Below are 17,666 nucleotides of genomic sequence, written 5' to 3' on the forward strand. Positions count from 1 at the left end.
ATAGAACACCTCTCTTCTTCGGAGTGGGTTTAGGAATAGGCTCAGGAGTTGGCTCAATTGGTTCAGGAATTTCCTCAGGAATTGGCTCCAGGAGAGTCCAATTATTTTTATTAGTCAACATATTATTCAATAGTAACTCAGCTTCGTCGACTATTCTTTCCCTGAAAACACAACCAGCACAACTATCCAAGGAGTCCTTGGAAGCATCGGTTAGTCCATTATAAAAGATATCAAGTATTTCATTTTTCTTAAGTGGATGGTCAGGCAAAGCATTAAGTAATCGGAGAAGCCTCCCCCAAGCTTGTGGGAGACTCTCTTCTTTGATTTGCACAAAATTATATATTTCCCGCAAGGCAGCTTGTTTCTTATGAGGAGGGAAATATTTAGTAGAGAAGTAATAAATCATATCCTGGGGACTACGCACACAACCAGGAGCAAGAGAATTATACCAAGTCTTAGCATCACCCTTTAATGAGAACGGAAATATCTTAAGGATATAAAAGTAGCGAGATTTATCATTATGAGTAAATAGGGTAGCTATATCATTCAACTTGGTAAGATGTGCCGCAACAGTTTCAGATTCAGTGCCATAAAAAGGATCTGATTCAACTAAAGTAATAATTTCAGGATCAACAGAGAATTCATAGTCCTTATCAGTAACAAAGATAGGTGAAGTAGCAAAAGCGGGGTCATGTTTCATTCTAGCATTTAGAGTCTTTTGTTTCAGCTTAGCTAACAATTTCTTAAGATCTGATATATCATTGCAAGCAAGAAAATCTCTAGCAGTTTCTTCATCCATAGCATAACCCTCAGGAACAACAGGCAATTCATAATCATTCGGAGATCTTTCATCATCACTATCATCAATAATAGCATCTTCAATAATTTCATTCTCTCTAGCCCTAGCAAGTTGTTCATCAAGAAATTCACCTAATGGCACAGTAGTATCACACACAGAAGTAGTTTCATCATAAGTATCATGCAAAGCAGAAGTGGCATCATCGATAACATGCGACATATCAGAATTCATAGCAGTAGTAGTTTTAGGTGTCGCAAGCTTATTAATAACAGAAGGAGAATCTGGTGCAGAGCTAGATGGCAGTTCCTTACCTCCCCTCGTAGTTGAGGGATAGATCTTGGTTTTAGAGTCCTTCAAATTCTTCATAGTGATCAACAGATATAAATCCCAAGTGACTCAGAGAATAGAGCTATACTCCCCGGCAACGGCGCCAGAAATTAGTCTTGATGACCCACAAGTGTAGGGGATTGCAACAGCTTTCGAGGGTAAAGTATTCAACCCAAATTTATTGATTCGACACAAGGGGAGCCAGAGAATATTCTTGAGTATTAGCAGTTGAGTTGTCAATTCAACCACACCTGGATAACTTAGTATCTGTAGCAAAGTATTTAGTAGCAAAGTAGTATGATAGTAATGGTAACAGTGGTAAAAGGTAAAGATAGTAATAGCAATATTTTTGGGTTTTGTAGTGATTGTAACAATAGCAATGGAAAAGTAAATAAGCGAAGCACAATATATGAAAAGCTCGTAGGCAATGGATCAGTGATGGATAATTATGTCGGATGCGATTCCTCATGTAATAGCTATAACATAGGGTGACACCGAACTAGCTCCAATTCATCAATGTAATGTAGGCATGTATTCTGAATATAGTCATACATGCTTATGGAAAAGAACTTGCATGACATCTTTTGTCCTACCCTCTCATGGCAGCGGGGTCCTAGTGGAAACTAAGGGATATTAAGGCCTCCTTTTAATAGAGAACCGGACCAAAGCATTAACACATGGTGAATACATGAACTCCTCAAACTACGGTCATCACCAAGAAGTATCCTGATTATTGTCACTTCGGGGTTGTCGGGTCATAACACATAATAGGTGACTATAGACTTGCAAGATAGGATCAAGAACACACATATATTCATGAAAACATAATAGGTTCAGATCTGAAATCATGGCACTCGGGCCCTACTGACAAGCATTAAGCATAGCAAAGTCATAGCAACATCAATCTCAGAACATAGTGGATACTAGGGATCAAACCCTAACAAAACTAACTTGATTACATGGTAAATCTCATCCAACCCATCACCGTCCAGCAAGCCTACGATGGAATTACTCACGCACGGCGGTGAGCATCATGAAATTGGTGATGGAGGATGGTTGATGATGATGACGGTGACGAATCCCCCTCTCCGGAGCCCCGAACGGACTCCAGATCAGCCCTCCCGAGAGAGATTAGGGCTTGGCGGTGGCTCCGTATCGTAAAACGCGATGAAACTTTCTCTCTTGATTTTTTTCTCCGCGAGACGGAATATATGGAGTTGGAGTTGAGGTCAGCGGAGCCACAGGAGGCCCACGAGACAGGGGGCGCGCCCAGGGGGGAGGGCACCCCCCACCGTCATGGACAGGGTGTGGGCCCCCTGGTCTTGATTCTTTCTCCAGTATTTTTTATATTTTCCAAAAAGTGCCTCCGAGGATTTTTAGGACATTTCGAGAACTTCTGTTTTCTACACATGAAACAACATCATGGTAATTCTGCTAAAAACAACATCAGTCCGGGTTAGTTTCATTCAAATCATGCAAGTTAGAGTCCAAAAAAAAGGGAAAAAGTGTTTGGAAAAGTAGATACGTTGGAGACGTATCAGTAGCATCCGTCACCTTGTTAGTGGGATCACCCACTTTCATCGGCGAGGTAGACAGTTTAAGTCCTTCTAGGAATTTAGTAAACATGCTTTCAACCTCAGTCATCATGGAGGTTTTCAATGTGTCCAAAGCCACATTGAATTCCTCACGAGAGACCGTGGTTCCCCCATCGGCCGTAGACGAGATAGGATTCACACCGGAGTGCTCCTCCACACCGTCTGTGGTGTCAACCATACTCTTCGGATGACAAAGTCCTTAATAAAGAGATGAGGCTCTGATACCAATTGAAAGAATCGATATAGTTTACTAGAGGGGGGTGAATAGGCAACTAACACTTTTTAATCTTTTTTTACCAAATTAAACTTTGCATCAAAGTAGGTTGTCTAGATATGCAACTATGTGAGCAACCTATATGATGCAATAACAACTAGCACATAAGCAAACAAGGGATACAACACAAATAAGCTGCACAAGTAAAGGCACGAGATAGCCAAGAGTGGAGCCGGTGGAGACGAGGATGTGTTATCAAAGTTCCTTCCTTTTGAGGGGAAGTACGCCTCCGTTAGAGCGGTGTGGAGGCACAATGCTCCCCAAGAAGCCACTAGGGCCACCGTATTCTCCTCACGCCCTCACACAATGCGAGATGCCGTGAATCCACTAGTGGTGCCCTTGAAGGCGGCGACCGAACCTTTACAAACAAGGTTGGGGCAATCTCCACAACTTAATTGGAGTCTCCCAACAACACCACGAAGCTTCACCACAATGGACTATGGCTCTGAGGTGACCTCAACCGTCTAGGGTGCTCAAACACCCAAGAATAACAAGATCCGCTAGGGATTACTGGGGGGGAATCAAATTTCTCTTGGTGCAAGTGTAGATCGGGGCCTTCTCACCCAATCCCGAGCAAATCAACAAGTTTGATCGGGGCCGCAGGAGAAGAAGACGAAGTAGAGGAAGAAGAGGATGTCATGGAGGGAGTCGATCGCTTCGGCCTTGGGTCCCTCCGGCTCCTGGCCTTGATTGAAGACGACGAAGACGAGCCGACCAGGAGCGACGACAACGGCGGAGGAGGCTATGGCCGCGGCGAAGCCATGGAACTGCTGCAGGAGCTCTCTGGTGGAAGAGGCTATGGCTATGGTGGGCGACTCACCTGCGGCGGCGGCGGAGGAAGGAGAGGGAAGAAGGAAAACCCTAGGGGCGAGGCGCTGGCTTAATAGGCGGGCTTGGAGGGGCGCGGTCGGCGTGGCGTGCCGCGCTGGCCATGTGCGCTCTCAATCGAGAATTACCGTGAGGAGGGAAAAGAGACGGAGGTGGAAGAAGTGAAACAGTAAGAGGCTTTGGGTGGATGACAGTGGGGCCGCGGCGGGTGCAACGTGGGAAAGATTTACCAGAGAGAGAGAGATGGGTGTCCAGGTGGGCTTGGCTCCGGCTCGGCTGGCGGTGCCACTGGGGGGAGGGTTTTGTTGTGGGCTGCGCTGCACTCTCTCCCCCTCTGTTTTCTTCTTCTCTGATTTAATAAAACCGTGAATTTGAAGAAATGACCAGAGAGATAGGAGTTTAATTAGGAAGGGAAAAACATATTCCTGGAGAACTGGTAATATGCACAAATTAAATAAAATGCTCTGGCAATTTTTAGAGACTGCAAATTCAAACAAGTTTGAAAATAATTCAAGCTTGAATAAATCCTTAGCCCAACCAAAACACTTCCAAAAGACTTGAAAACTGGAGGAGGTGGTCTTGGCATGGCGTAGGGAACATAGAAATATAGTGAACATTAATCTGGAGCAGAAAATGACACTAGAGAAATAATTGAAAGAAAAGGAAAGGGAGATGTTTGGACGGGATAGAAACTTGGGTGAACTTGATGAACGGTTGTTGGTGTGCGCATGGTGCAAAAAGGAGAGGTGGAGATAAGAAGAAGAGGGGTTCACCCAAGATCACACAACAAAACTTGAATATGCAAGCCAAGGCATGATGATCATGATACAATGCAATAAAATGACAAGAGGCACATAAAAACATGAAGCATATAACAAGGTGAGATGAACATGGCAAACGAACAAAGGTATGACAAAGCACTCAACATGAGCATGGCATAAACATATAGAATGAAATATGCAAAAATAATTATGATAATGCAACAAACATAATAAACACACGTCAACAACTAAAATAAAGGAAGGCATCTGGAGCATCGGAGTCGGGGCGTTACATGTAGATCGGGGCCTTCTCACCCAATCCCGAGCAAATCAACAAGTTTGATTAGTTAGGGAGAGAGATCGGGCGAAAATGGAGCTTGGAGCAACAATGGAGATTAGGGTTGGAATAGGTGAGTCTTCTTGAAGAAGAAGACCCCCTTATATAGTGGGGGGACAATTCCAACTGTTATCCACCACTCAGCCCGCGACCTGCGGAACTACCGCACCGCAGGAGCGGTACTACCGCACGGGTCTGCGGTACTACTGCGGCGGACCTGAACAAAAAAGCACGGATAGGGCACGGTAGAACCGCATGCGCGGTACTACCGCGGCCCCATGCGGTACTACTGCAGGTCAGCCACAGGCCAGGCACGGTAGGCACAGATGTAAAAAATTACATCTATGACTACCTCCGCTGAGAATATGTCGAGCGAAAATCCGACACGAAGGGTGCGGATGTAAAAAATTACATCCGCCCCTACCTCCGCTCCTGCTGCTGTACCTGGCCAGGCGCCGCGGTACTACCGCGTAGGGCGCGGATGTAAAAAATTACATCCGCACCTACTACCGCTTGAGCAGCGGCGCCAGTCCAGAACTCACGGTACTACCGCTGAGAATGAGCAGTACTACCATGGGGGCCCATGGTACTACCATGCCGGAGCCCGGTACTACTGCTGGCTCCTGCGGTAGTACCGCTCTGAGGAGCAGTACTACCGCTAGCCTGAGAAGAGCAACACGGAGTCATTCATTTCACAGAGACAAGGTGAGACGGAGGAACACTCCAAAGAGCCAGAGGAAAGGCGGTACAAAAGGGGATGTGTACGTGAGATTCCACCCAAACCTTTTCAAAGCGGACCACCTCTTAATAGTACGGCTTTCCTACGACTCAACTCCACCAAAACGAACCGTAGAGAAATGCCGTCTTCAATAATCTTCGAGGGGCATCAAATCGTCTTGTGTTTAGTCGTGATATATCTGAAAAGCTCAATACACACGATCAGTCCGCAAAGACATTGTCATCAATCACCAAAACTACTGAGGGACAAGAATGCCCTTACACCCACCACCCAAGAAAGGTTGTCCTTAACTAGTGATTTCGCAACTCACGTGTTGCTTTATTGGGCCCCCCCTACATCTCACTCAGCGAGATGCATGGTAGACTCGCATCATGGGGCACCAGATGGCTCGGCCCAAGCACACAGGAGGCCACGACCTCGTTTCTTTCATGCCTTTTATTTTATTATTTTTTCCTTTTCAAATTTTGTTTACACTTCCAAATATTATAAATAAATATATTACAAAAACCACTTTACACTTGAAAAAATGTTAACCAAGCATTTGAAAATGTCAAATGTGTATAGAGAAAAATATTTCTCATGTAACAATGTGTGTGCAAAAAGTTGATCATCTATTTAAAAAATGTTAATCAAGCGATTTAATAAAAAAGGAGCTAAACAATTAGTTGGCAAATTTTAATCAAGCATTTAAAAAATGCTAAATTTATATAGAAAAATGTTGAGCATATATTCAAAAAATATTAATCTTTTATTGTATTCAAACAATCTTAAACTTGTATTTGAAAAATATTAATCAAGCATTTAAAAATATTAAATGTATATATAAAAAGTGTTGATCAAGCATTCAAAAAATATCAAGCATTTATTGTACTAAAAATGTTAGACTTGTATTTGAAAAATATTAAACGTATAGAAGACATTGACCATATATTAAAAAATGTTAATCTTGCATTTGAAATAAGAATGTTAATTAAGCATTTGAAATATGTTAAATGTGTATATTAAAAATGTTAACCATGTATTAAACAAATTTTAATCTTGTATATGAAAATTTCCAATCAAGCATTTGAAAATGTGTATAGAGAAAACGTTCACCATGGATGAAAAAAAATATTAATCTTGTACTTGAAATATGTAAAACTATGTATAGAATAAATGTTGATCATGTATTTAAAAAAGTTACATGCGTATTAGAAAATTTTTCTTGACATATAGAGAAAAGTTAGAATGATGGCCAAAAGAAAATAAGACATTTTCTTGAGATAAAATCATAAAATCAAGTAATTAATATGAAGAAAATTGAGAAAAACAAAAGAATACCGAAGCATAACAAAGAAAGAAAGAAAAATGAGTGAAGCAACAAAAAGAAAGCCAATGATTAAAAGAAAATAAAAGAAGAAAACCCCTGCAATTAAAGAAAAGGAAACAAAATAAAATAAAAAAACAAAAGATAACAGAGAAAAAACTAAAAAAAACAAAGAAAAAGAAAGAAAAGAAAAACTGATAAAATCCGGTAATAAAACAAAGAAAAACGAAAAAACAAAGGAAAACAAAAAACCCCAAAGAACCCATGAAGAAACAAAAAAATAAAAAATAAAAAGGCAAAGAAGAATGTAATGTACGTTGTTATCATCGAATGAGGCGGCCCAATACTCTACCCAGTAGAAGGTCAGAATCATATCACAACTAGGCCAATAAATAGACCAGACGACAAAGGCGAGAGCAATTAATTGAGGACTACTCCTTCGGGAACCCTGCAAGGGTCACCTGGGATGGGTTAGGATCACACCACTTGGTGCGCTCTCAGCCGCCGCCACGTGTCTCGCTCGGGGCACTCCCTTCAATTTTTTTTCTAAACTCGTTTTCGGCTTTTAGATGATTTTTTTTAGTTTTCTGTTTTCCACCTATTTTTCTTAGGATTTGGACCCAAAAAATTGCATGAAGGTACACGTTTTCTTTTCTTTTTCGTTCCGCGGGAGGCATAGTTGTGCCTCTCGGGAAGTGAAAAACATTTTTTTTGTTTTGCGAGAGGTACGGATTTACTTCTCGTGGAGGCACGGATTTGCTCCACGAGACGCATTGTCATACCTCTCAGAAAGGAAAAAAACATGTTTTTTTCGTTTCATGAGAGGCACGAATTTACTTTTTGTGGAGGCATGGATTTGCTTCCTCGAGAGGCATGGCCGTGGCTCTCGAAAAAGGAAAACCATACGAGAGAAACAGATTTGCTTCCGCTAGAGACACGGTCGTGCCTCTCCGAAAGGAAAAAAACACGAATTTTTTTTGGGTCCGCAAGCGAAACAAATTTACTTCTCGTCGAGGCATGGATTTGCTTCCGCGAGAGGCACGGTTTCGGAAAAGGGAAAAATGCGAGTTTTTCGTTCCGTGAGAGGAACTGATTTACTTCTCGTGGATGCACGGATTTGCTTCCGCGAGAGGCACGGTCGTGCCCCTCGAAAAGGAAAAAATCATGTTTTTTTTGTTCCATGAGAGGCAGGGATTTACTTCTCATGGAGGCACGAATTTAATTCCATGAGAGGCCCGGCCGTGTCTCTCGGAAAGGGAAAAAGTGCTTTCAGTTTGGTTTTTTCTGTCTGGTCTTTTTCGTAAAAAAAAGTTCGTCGAAACCTATCAACATGGGATCTAGTTTTAAAGATCTCGAGACGAGGGACCCAACGCTGAAAACGGTTCGAGATTTGAACGCACGATTTAAAATATAAAACATTTTATAAATAAACAAATCTACGAAATGAAAAAAAACTCTCAGGTTGCGACAAATGGGCACATGTAACTCTTTGAATACTTTCGGCCAGGATCGTATCACTAGTTAGGCCCATAAATAGCCCACGACGCGACAAAGGCCGTCCGTTCGGCAGTCACTCAGCCCAGATGCAGGCGAACGCGGGGGCCCGTCCACAACCACCGAGTCCAGAGCGTGTCGGCTCCTCTCCGCAACGCAAGCCGCGGGATCGGCCTCCGCCTCCCCATGGCCTTCCATTCCTCGGCCGCTCCCATCCCCTTGGCCCCACCTCCCGGACCCGGAGCCTTCCACCGAGCCCACCGCCCCGCCGGAGCTCCCCGAGCCGGCGCGCCCGGGAGGAGTCTCGCCGCCCACTCGTCTCCCTCTCCCGACGTCGTGGTCACGCGCGAGCAAGGCAAGAACGCCAAGCTCGTCGCCTCTCTAGTAAGTTCAAATCCCTGTGGGGATACCCCTCCTCGTCTACTCTGTGATACCCTGAGCCGATGTTGGTGAATTTTAGAGGGGACGGTTTTACATGCTCGCTGTAGAGAGGCGATTTTCCGAGCTGATTTTACATCTCTAAACTGGGGGCTAACGAATTCGGTCAGACCTTGGGGAATTATCACATCAATTTTGTAACTGGATTGTGCAGGAGAAGCATAATGTGCACTCTCTGGAGCTTCCTCTTATTCAGCACGTCGAAGGGCCTGATGCAGATAGGCTTTCAGCTGTCTTGCGGGGTATGTGGTTCAGTCTATCTTTCGCAGCAGCATAGCGCCTCATTGTTACTTTCCTGCTATGCACATCCATTTGCTCCAACATATGCTATATTTACACTGCTTTGCAAAACTTGCAACCACAGGGTTTAGTCACTTTAGTACTGTGTATTTACAGATGAAAAGTTTGACTGGATTACTGTAACATCTCCTGAGGCAGCTGCAGTGTTCCTTGAGGGATGGAAGTAAGATTCAAACATATTGCAGTTATTGTGCGCAGTATTGCTACACAAATAGAACATATGTCATTTCGCGATTCATTCCACATAAGTCGTGGGCTTGTGGCAACGCAGGTCTGTGTGCTTTCTGTGAAATAAAGCAGATTATGCGCTTTACATGTCCAAACTTTTTTTTCTTTCTGAACTTCATTTCTGTAATCAAACCATCGCTACATGAAACCAGAACAAATCAAACGTAATCTATGACCACCATATTTGACATCACACAATAACTCAATACCAGGGCTGCTGGAAGTCCTAAGGTCCGAATAGCAGTTGTTGGAGCAGGTACTGCAAGAACTTTTGATGAAGTATTGCAATCCAGTGATGGATCCCTTGAGGTTGCATTTTCTCCTTCCAAAGGTATCTTGCCCGAAATTTATACAACTAGGATGTTATGTCCATGCACTTTAAAGAATGCATGCATCTTGAAGTATTTTTAATTCTATAAGGCACTTATTACATTTATTTCTTCATCAGCTTTGGGCAAAGTTTTGGCCTCAGAGCTTCCAAGGACTAGTGAGACTGCCTCTAAAGTGTTGTATCCTGCATCCGCAAAGGCTGGCCATGAAATTCGTGAGTCATTTTTGTGTTCATGCTGTTAGCATTATATGCGTGCTATTTATTTCACCCCCATCCTTTAAGCCACACGATTTCTGCCTTTCTGTTTTCCAGAGAGAGTTATGAGTTATTCAGGGCTTTGCAAATTGATCCATATCATAAATCAGCAATTACTTTGTATTTTCAATCTTGTAGTTAATTTTATTATCATTTAAATTTTGTACTCCATCCATCCAAATATACAGGGTCTAATATGTTTTCAAGGTGGACTTCAATCATTAATAAAATTATTAATATACTGAGATGTATGATATAAAAATAATATCATTAGAAACTCCTTTCACATACGAAATTGAGGTTATGCTTTGAGTAACCTTTAGGCACTATATATTAATATACTTTGATCAACAAAGCACGGTTGTATAAATTTTGACTCTTATAATTCCTTATCTTGTGGTCTCTGTCTTCTGCAGTACCTGCATGAAATATTCAGTCTTTCTGTTACTTAGTTTTGCCCTGGGATGCAGAGAATGGGCTGTCAGCTCGAGGATTTGAGGTGACAAGACTGAACACATATTCAACCGTAAGATTTTCACTTATATTGGTATTTGGTTCCCGAATCGTTTCTCAATTTGTATATAGAACATGTATTCTGCATTTTTGTTGAGCTATTTTCCATTGATCTATGGTAACTATCTTGTTTAGCTTGATCTTTCTTAAATCTGTGAGTACTAAGTTTATTTGATATTAAGCTTCATATTCCTGGCAAAACAGAAAATATTAAGTTGACATATTATATCTCCGGCAGCCTGTTTTCCTTACCTGACAGTGGCATATAATTAATTTTACATATGTTCCACACTTATTTGCGCATGGACTTGTACTCCTGGTAATTAATGAAGCGGCTGTGTTTGCAAGCAGGTACCTGTACAAGATGTAGACCCACAGATTTTAAAGCTTGCTCTTTCAGCACCAGTTGTTGCAGTAGCTTCTCCATCTGCACTCCGGTAACTATGTTAACTGTATTTGGCTATTCTTTTCATATCTTTTGCTTACATAATTGTGCAGTACTACATGTTAAGATGGTGAGCCGAAACATATGTGCAACAGATTGTGAGATATTAAGATGTAAACATGAACCCCTGTTTGGAGGAGGTTTACTGATAGTCTGATACACAAGCGCGTGACTGTTTTTTCCCCATAGCATGCAGAACTTGTAGCAGGATATTATAGTCCATCTCGGCTTTGTTGATCACTGTAACTAGTTTCATTTCGCACAAAGCTGTGCTTTACGTTCTCCATTTTGTTTTGTGGTTTCGTGATGTTGCAGAGCTTGGCTAAACCTCATGTCACGGGTCGACAACTGGAGCAACTCGGTCGCCTGCATAGGCGAGACGACGGCTTCAGCGGCCAAGAAACTCGGCCTGGAGAGCGTATACTATCCTGCAACCCCTGGACTCGAAGGGTACGAACACAAACACACACGCGCGCACATCATAATCCCTTTTTCCGAACAACATTATCACATTGTCATGGACAAGTCGCTGTTCGTTGGACATTCAGAGCCATACATTCAGAAAAACACACTATGACTTACGTAGCCCTTGACTGACTATATCGTTTTCCATGTTGCTTTGGGCAGGTGGGTTGAAAGCATCCTGGAAGCGCTCAGAGCCCATAAGCAATCGTCCAAGTGAGGCGTCGGCAGCTCTCTTGAGTTTTCTTTCGCGGTTCCTGTCGTAACCTTCTCTGTTTCTCACTAGGCCCCAAAGTGTCGGAGACGAGCACGGTTGATTGACCGGCCGCTGTAGCCTGTACTACTGTAGTAGGTGCATTTTTTGAAGGAACATGTGTTTTGTACTTTTGTTTCCTGCTAATCACACACACGCTATGCGTGCTTTTGCACCGTGCGTGAAGGGAGCCGGGGCATCATCGGCATGTAAATCTGTTGAGGCGTGCGGTACGGGCACGGCATATGCACAAGTGTTCCCTGATTCACTGCAACTTCTCTTCTTTTTTTTTAGAAAAAACTTTTCCTTTTGGCCAAGACAGTAACAGATGTAGATGTTTTCTGGCCCAATGACCGGATACGAAAATTTGTTTGAGCCCAGGAAGGGGAAAACAAATGGTAATCTGCAGCGCCGTGATTGGCAGGGGGTCTGACTGAGGATAAGTTACGTTTTTTATCTGAAACCCGCAGAGTCTCCGCCGTCTGCACTCCACCACCAAAAGACTCCAAAATGTTTTGAGCTTCTCTCAGCCGGTGACAAGTTCGTCGCAGTCCTTTTGGCTCCTTGTGATGAATTATTGGTATGTACGTAGCTGTCGGCGTCGTGAGCTAATTCAATTCAAAGCTTGGATGCAGTCACCTTGGATGCATGGATCCACATCAACTGAGCAGCAGAGAAGGACGACGAGGACAAGTGATCTTTGCTCTGATTAAGCTGCGACCACGCCATGCAGCAGCCCCAAGTAATAAACCACCTGGATGGGAACACGTCCATGTCCACAACGCAAGCAGAGCCGAGCACCACATTATATTATATATATTTATTAACAAAAGAAAAGAAAGCCAAGCACACGTCGACATCCCCGCTGCAGCCACCCTACCCCTGGCTAGCTGATTAATTAAGCAGAGGCAGGCGTGTTCAAAAGCGGCTACCATGGCGACGGGCGAGGCGAACCCGGCGCGGCCGACAGCGACGGCGACGGCGACGGCCACTCGCTCGCTCGCTCGCCGGCATCTTCGCAGACGGCTAGACGTGGCTCTGCATCAGCGTGTCGCCGGAAAGCGGCTGCCGCTTCTTTGCGAATATGCGCATGGAAACCGACGGCGAATTTCCGGCTGGAAAAATATTCGACTTTGCATCACGTCGCGTCGTCGCCGAAGGTGGTGGCCAAATCGCAAAAGGCCATGGACCAACCAGAAAAGGGACTTGTTTATTAGTGCTAGACCCGAATATCGTACCGCCACGCACCAGATAATCACCAACCTTTTCATTTTATCGGCACGCACGCACGCACGAAGGAAAAAAAGTAGGGGTGCTGGTGTACCATCGACGGCTACGTGTCGCTGTAAGCGAGTGGAGACGTTGATTGTTGAGTGCCGGGCCAAAACAACACCACACAGTACCGTGCTGTTTTGATCATGTGAAATGTGGTGGGGTGACCTGGGAATGGCGAGCAGAGTATGTGGTTTTCTCCACTCATCAACTGTCACTATCCGCGTAGTTTATAACTAGTCGGGGAGATTAACCAGCCACAGGCACCGTGCCTACGTGCGGTTTTCTTTCGAGGAAGGTTTTGGTTTATGAGCCAAAGTTGGTGTACAAAGGCAGGCAGGCAGCGACCGATGCTGCGTGATGAAAGCAAGGAGTAGGAGTAGGAGTAATCGTATGAAACAAAAGGCAACCAAGTGCGTAGAGAAAGGCACCACTCCCCTTGCACTTGTTGCAGTACAGGTATAAACAGGTATACTGCTGTTGCTGCTGCTAGTACAGTACTGCGCCTAGTACGGCACACCCGAGTCCAAGGTGATTTGCGACTGAAAAGGTCCATTCAAGGTGCCGTGTCGTGTCGTGGCGCCGGACTCGGACAAGGACCGCACAGCCGAGCCGTAAGAGGAGGAAGCGAGACGCCGGTACGATCACTCGCCGCAGGCTAGCTAGACCCGTCGTGCTATGGCTGTACTACGCCGGTGCCTGCGCTGGTGTAGCCCGGCCGGAAGCGGAAGGTCTGGTCAGTCCGGTCCAGAGCGCGGCGCGTCCCGGGCCACATCACCTCGCGGTGCAAACACGGGCCGGAGGACGGTGATGGGAGTGATGGCCGATTCTGTAGGCTGACACCGGCACGGCGAGTTCCGCACGGCCGGACGCGGAGTGCATGTGCTTGTGTCTGTCTGCACGGAATGGCGCGTCTCTCTTGCGCTATTTTGGCAGGTGGTAGCTCTGATTTTTAGCCGTGCCCCCGATTCGGCCACCGATCGATCAAACGAAAAGATGGTGGGTGCTTCCCCAACCAACCGCTACCACCACCGTTCAATTCCATCACAGAGGAGGAAAGATAAGACTGTGGATGGGATATGCAGCCTTGTCTGTTATACCTAAGACGGTGAGTGTCTGCATAAGCAAACGATTCTGTCGGCAATGCACGTGGCATGTGGCCTGTTTAGCCTTTCGGAAGAAGAAGAAATGTGGCTTGTTTAGCTGTTTCTTTTTTTGTATCTACAGTGTATTCCATCATTGGCATCGGTGTAACTACTAGTCTACGTACTACAGTAGTACATCTACTAGTACCGCCTACTGGACGTGATAGAAATTGAAGACACTAGTCACTTTGCGTCGGAGACGGTCGTCCGTACTACAATTTTTTTTGGAGAGAGAGAGAGCAGGTCGTTGTACAAGTGCTTCAGTGGTTTTTTAAGGGTACAACTGCTTCAGTGGTTTGCCCTTTCCTCCTGGAAAACGACGATTGGAATTGCATCGGGCTCCAGGGCCCAACGACCGAGCGCTCTCGGCCACACGGCCCAGGGCGGAAAGCGACGCCGCACCGCCACCCACGACAAAGCGCGACCGGCGTGGCCCCACCGTCAGATTCGGCGGGCCCCGGCTCCTCGCAGGCCCACCAAATATAGCGCAGCGGTCTCCACGGGATTCCCCAAGCCAGTGCCACCCATGCGGCGCCCACGCCCCGAGACCACAGCCGGCGCGCCACGTCGGCGGGCGAGCACGGGCCCCGGTGCGGGATCCGGGACGACGGCGACGGCGGGATTCCCGGCCGTTGGATCTGCCGTTCCGCGGCCGCGTGTCGACCGGGGAGCGGAGGCCCGGGCTGCTTGCGGCGGAGAGAGGTTCGTTCTCGTTGGGGTGTCAAGTGGTCAAGTGGAGTCGCCATCGTAGCTAGCAGGAGGAGTAGTACTACTACGGTTTGCCCCGATGAATTCTTTTGCTGTTTAGGCCACGATTTGGCACTTTGGAAAACGAGACGCCATCATGCGGCATTTGGAGATTGGAATTCGGTGCTCCCCTTCCGATGCTGACCATGATGATGATTGGGGCGCCGGAGAAGGGGGTAATGCAGCGGTGCTCGAGGTTCGCTTTGATTTAAACAGAGGATATGATTTTTTTTTTTGAAGATGAGTATTTTTGCATTTGAATACACCAACAGAGGAATGGGTGGTTCAGGAGTATATATTGTCTCGTTGGATGCTAAGCTTGGAACCCATTGATTAAGTGCAAGTTGGGACATCGCAAATAAATAAAAAAGTGCAAGTTTTCTTAATACCATGCAAACACAGATGGTTTTTTTGCGGGTCGCAGAGGTTCACATACACGGACTCATCTCTATGAATGCACTCCCTGCTCCCGAAAATTCTCAAGAGCACGTAGGTGCAGGGCACTCAGCTACCAAGCCCTGCCGTCAGCTTGATTTACCTCACGATTCGTGATGTAGTTGAATCCGGCACGAGAGCGCGGTAAAAAGGAAAATCCCTCAAAAAAGCTTTAAGTTTTAACGATGAAACTTACCGTTTTTGCATCTAAAAATGCAAGTTTCAACAACTTCCAGAGATATAATTTTAAACAATTTTTTTGTCGGTCATAGACACAGAATAATTGATTTTTATCGGTCGCTCGTACTAAGTTTCAACTTTGAACTTAACATATTTCTTTAAAGGACATCAAAATATATTCAAAATGGATCTTATTTCAAAGCGCTGGTCACGAGAAACATGAATAAGAAAACAAAACTTAATTTGGATTTTTTGTTTAGAAAATAGAACTTTGAAAATCGGAAGCCAAAAAAACCCGGCACCAAGGACCTGAGTGCCCTCGCACTTGCGTGTTGCAAATCCTCATCCACCCTACTCGAGATCACCTTTGAAATATTAACCCGACACAACATTTTGAGATTGATTAAGTCGTCACATGTGTGTATTTTATTCCTACTTTTCAAGATCATGTGAATCAAGAGGCCCTGAAAGGTTGATTCAAGTGGAGTGTTTGGTTAGGAATTACTCCCTCAGTTCCTAAATATTTGTCTTTCTAGAGATTTCAATAAGTGACTAGATACGAAGTAAAATGAGTGAATCTACACTCTAAATATGTCTATATACATATGTATGTGGTAGTCTATTTGAAAACTCTAAAAAGACAAATATTTAGGAACCGAGGGAGTAGAACATAAACTAAAGTCGGGAACCCATAGAAAATATATACGTAGACCAGCAATGCTAATGCATGGATGTAAGCATTTTTCTTGCTTCTTAATTTTACAAGTGAAACGGCATTAATATTCTTGATATAGCAAATGTGTTGATATCGCCTTAAATAGTGGGCGGCCGACGAGAATGGATTTTTGGAATCTGGGTGTATTGGAGGATCTCATTTTAAATACTTTAAAAAATCACATTTAAATTTTTAAAAAAATCCGAAAAGAATTCTACATGATCATATGGATATATATATATATGTGTGTAAAGTTTGGTGATGAAATAAGTAAAGATGCGAGCCATACAAAAATGACAAAATGGTGATTTCCAAATAGTGAATAATACATGCACTATTCATCTTTCCAAATAGTGTTACTTATTTCAGCATCAAAATTTGCACATCTGTATTATACATCCATATAAACATGTTAATTTAATTTCATAATTTTTTAAAACTTCAAAATAGCATTTTGACACTATTTAAAATATAGGGCTCCAATGCACCCGGCCTCCAAAGTGACTTTTAGGGCGGCCGACCTGGTTCAATGCCTAGGCCCCGCATACAAGAAACCTTACTTGCATGGGCGGTGGCCGATCCCAACATGAGCTTGGGCGGCCATGCACCGCATTCTTTTTTTGCGTAAATGCATTGTTTTCCCATACTATTCTTGAAATACATGTCAAAACTAGATATACAACATTAATATACCAAAAATGACAATGGAAAATAGATATACATCATTAAATTTTGGAAATGCGAGTAGACCAGATATGCAACACTAATATTATCTTCAACGGCCATGTGTTGTGGGTGTCGTCTTCCCCGCATGTCGAGTTTTTATGTATTATCTGAATACCAATCTAGATCAGATATGCATCCATAACATCCTGAATTGCTGGTCGAGACTACATATACCATATACGACATTAATATTCTGAAAACGCCAGTCAAGACTAGATATACGTCGCTAACATTTTTGGGAACACCGACCTAAAGTGGTCACAACTTTCTATGTGTGGAACAAACTACTTTATAACGTTTGTTTCAAAGGTATACTTTGAAATGCCAAGTTTCATGTTGTTTACATTGTATAGAATTTTGAAAACAATAAACTCCATTATTGTGCTTGACTCTTGCCAAGGATATCTCTGAGATTTATATCCATTTCTTGTATAAGGCAAAAATATACTCAAGACCCTAAATATATTTTTTTCAAACCATTTTTGTGCACCATTTAATGTACTCATAGTTCAAATTTGAAATATATTCAATAAATGCCTACAAATGAGGTCAATGCTTTAAATATAGCAAATGAAACCTAAAAAGTGACAAATTTGAACATGGATGATGATATGGTCTATGTTGAGTGTAGAAAAAATTCGTGGGCAAACATTGAAGCAAATGTTGGCTTCCCATCAAAGTTAGCACATTCCCTCTCAAAACCCGATTCTTCCTCGAAGATGGTTTGATTTCTACAGAGTGTATATCAATTTTTTTTGAAA

General features: G+C 43.8%; 1 protein-coding gene across 1 annotated transcript; it reads left to right on the top strand.

The window, feature by feature from the left end:
- The first annotated feature begins 8,598 nt into the window (after positions 1-8,598).
- Positions 8,599-11,953, top strand: LOC119291694 (uroporphyrinogen-III synthase, chloroplastic-like). The gene is made up of 9 exons (XM_037570502.1): positions 8,599-8,844; positions 9,053-9,140; positions 9,295-9,361; positions 9,639-9,757; positions 9,875-9,970; positions 10,483-10,538; positions 10,877-10,962; positions 11,286-11,420; positions 11,598-11,953. The coding sequence occupies exons 1-9, from the start codon at positions 8,647-8,649 to the stop codon at positions 11,650-11,652; spliced, it is 900 nt and encodes a 299-aa protein (XP_037426399.1). The 5' UTR covers positions 8,599-8,646; the 3' UTR covers positions 11,653-11,953.
- The last annotated feature ends 5,713 nt before the right edge of the window (positions 11,954-17,666 follow it).

The sequence above is a fragment of the Triticum dicoccoides genome, chromosome 4B (genome assembly GCF_002162155.2).
Source record: "Triticum dicoccoides isolate Atlit2015 ecotype Zavitan chromosome 4B, WEW_v2.0, whole genome shotgun sequence".
Lineage (NCBI taxonomy): Eukaryota > Viridiplantae > Streptophyta > Magnoliopsida > Poales > Poaceae > Triticum > Triticum dicoccoides.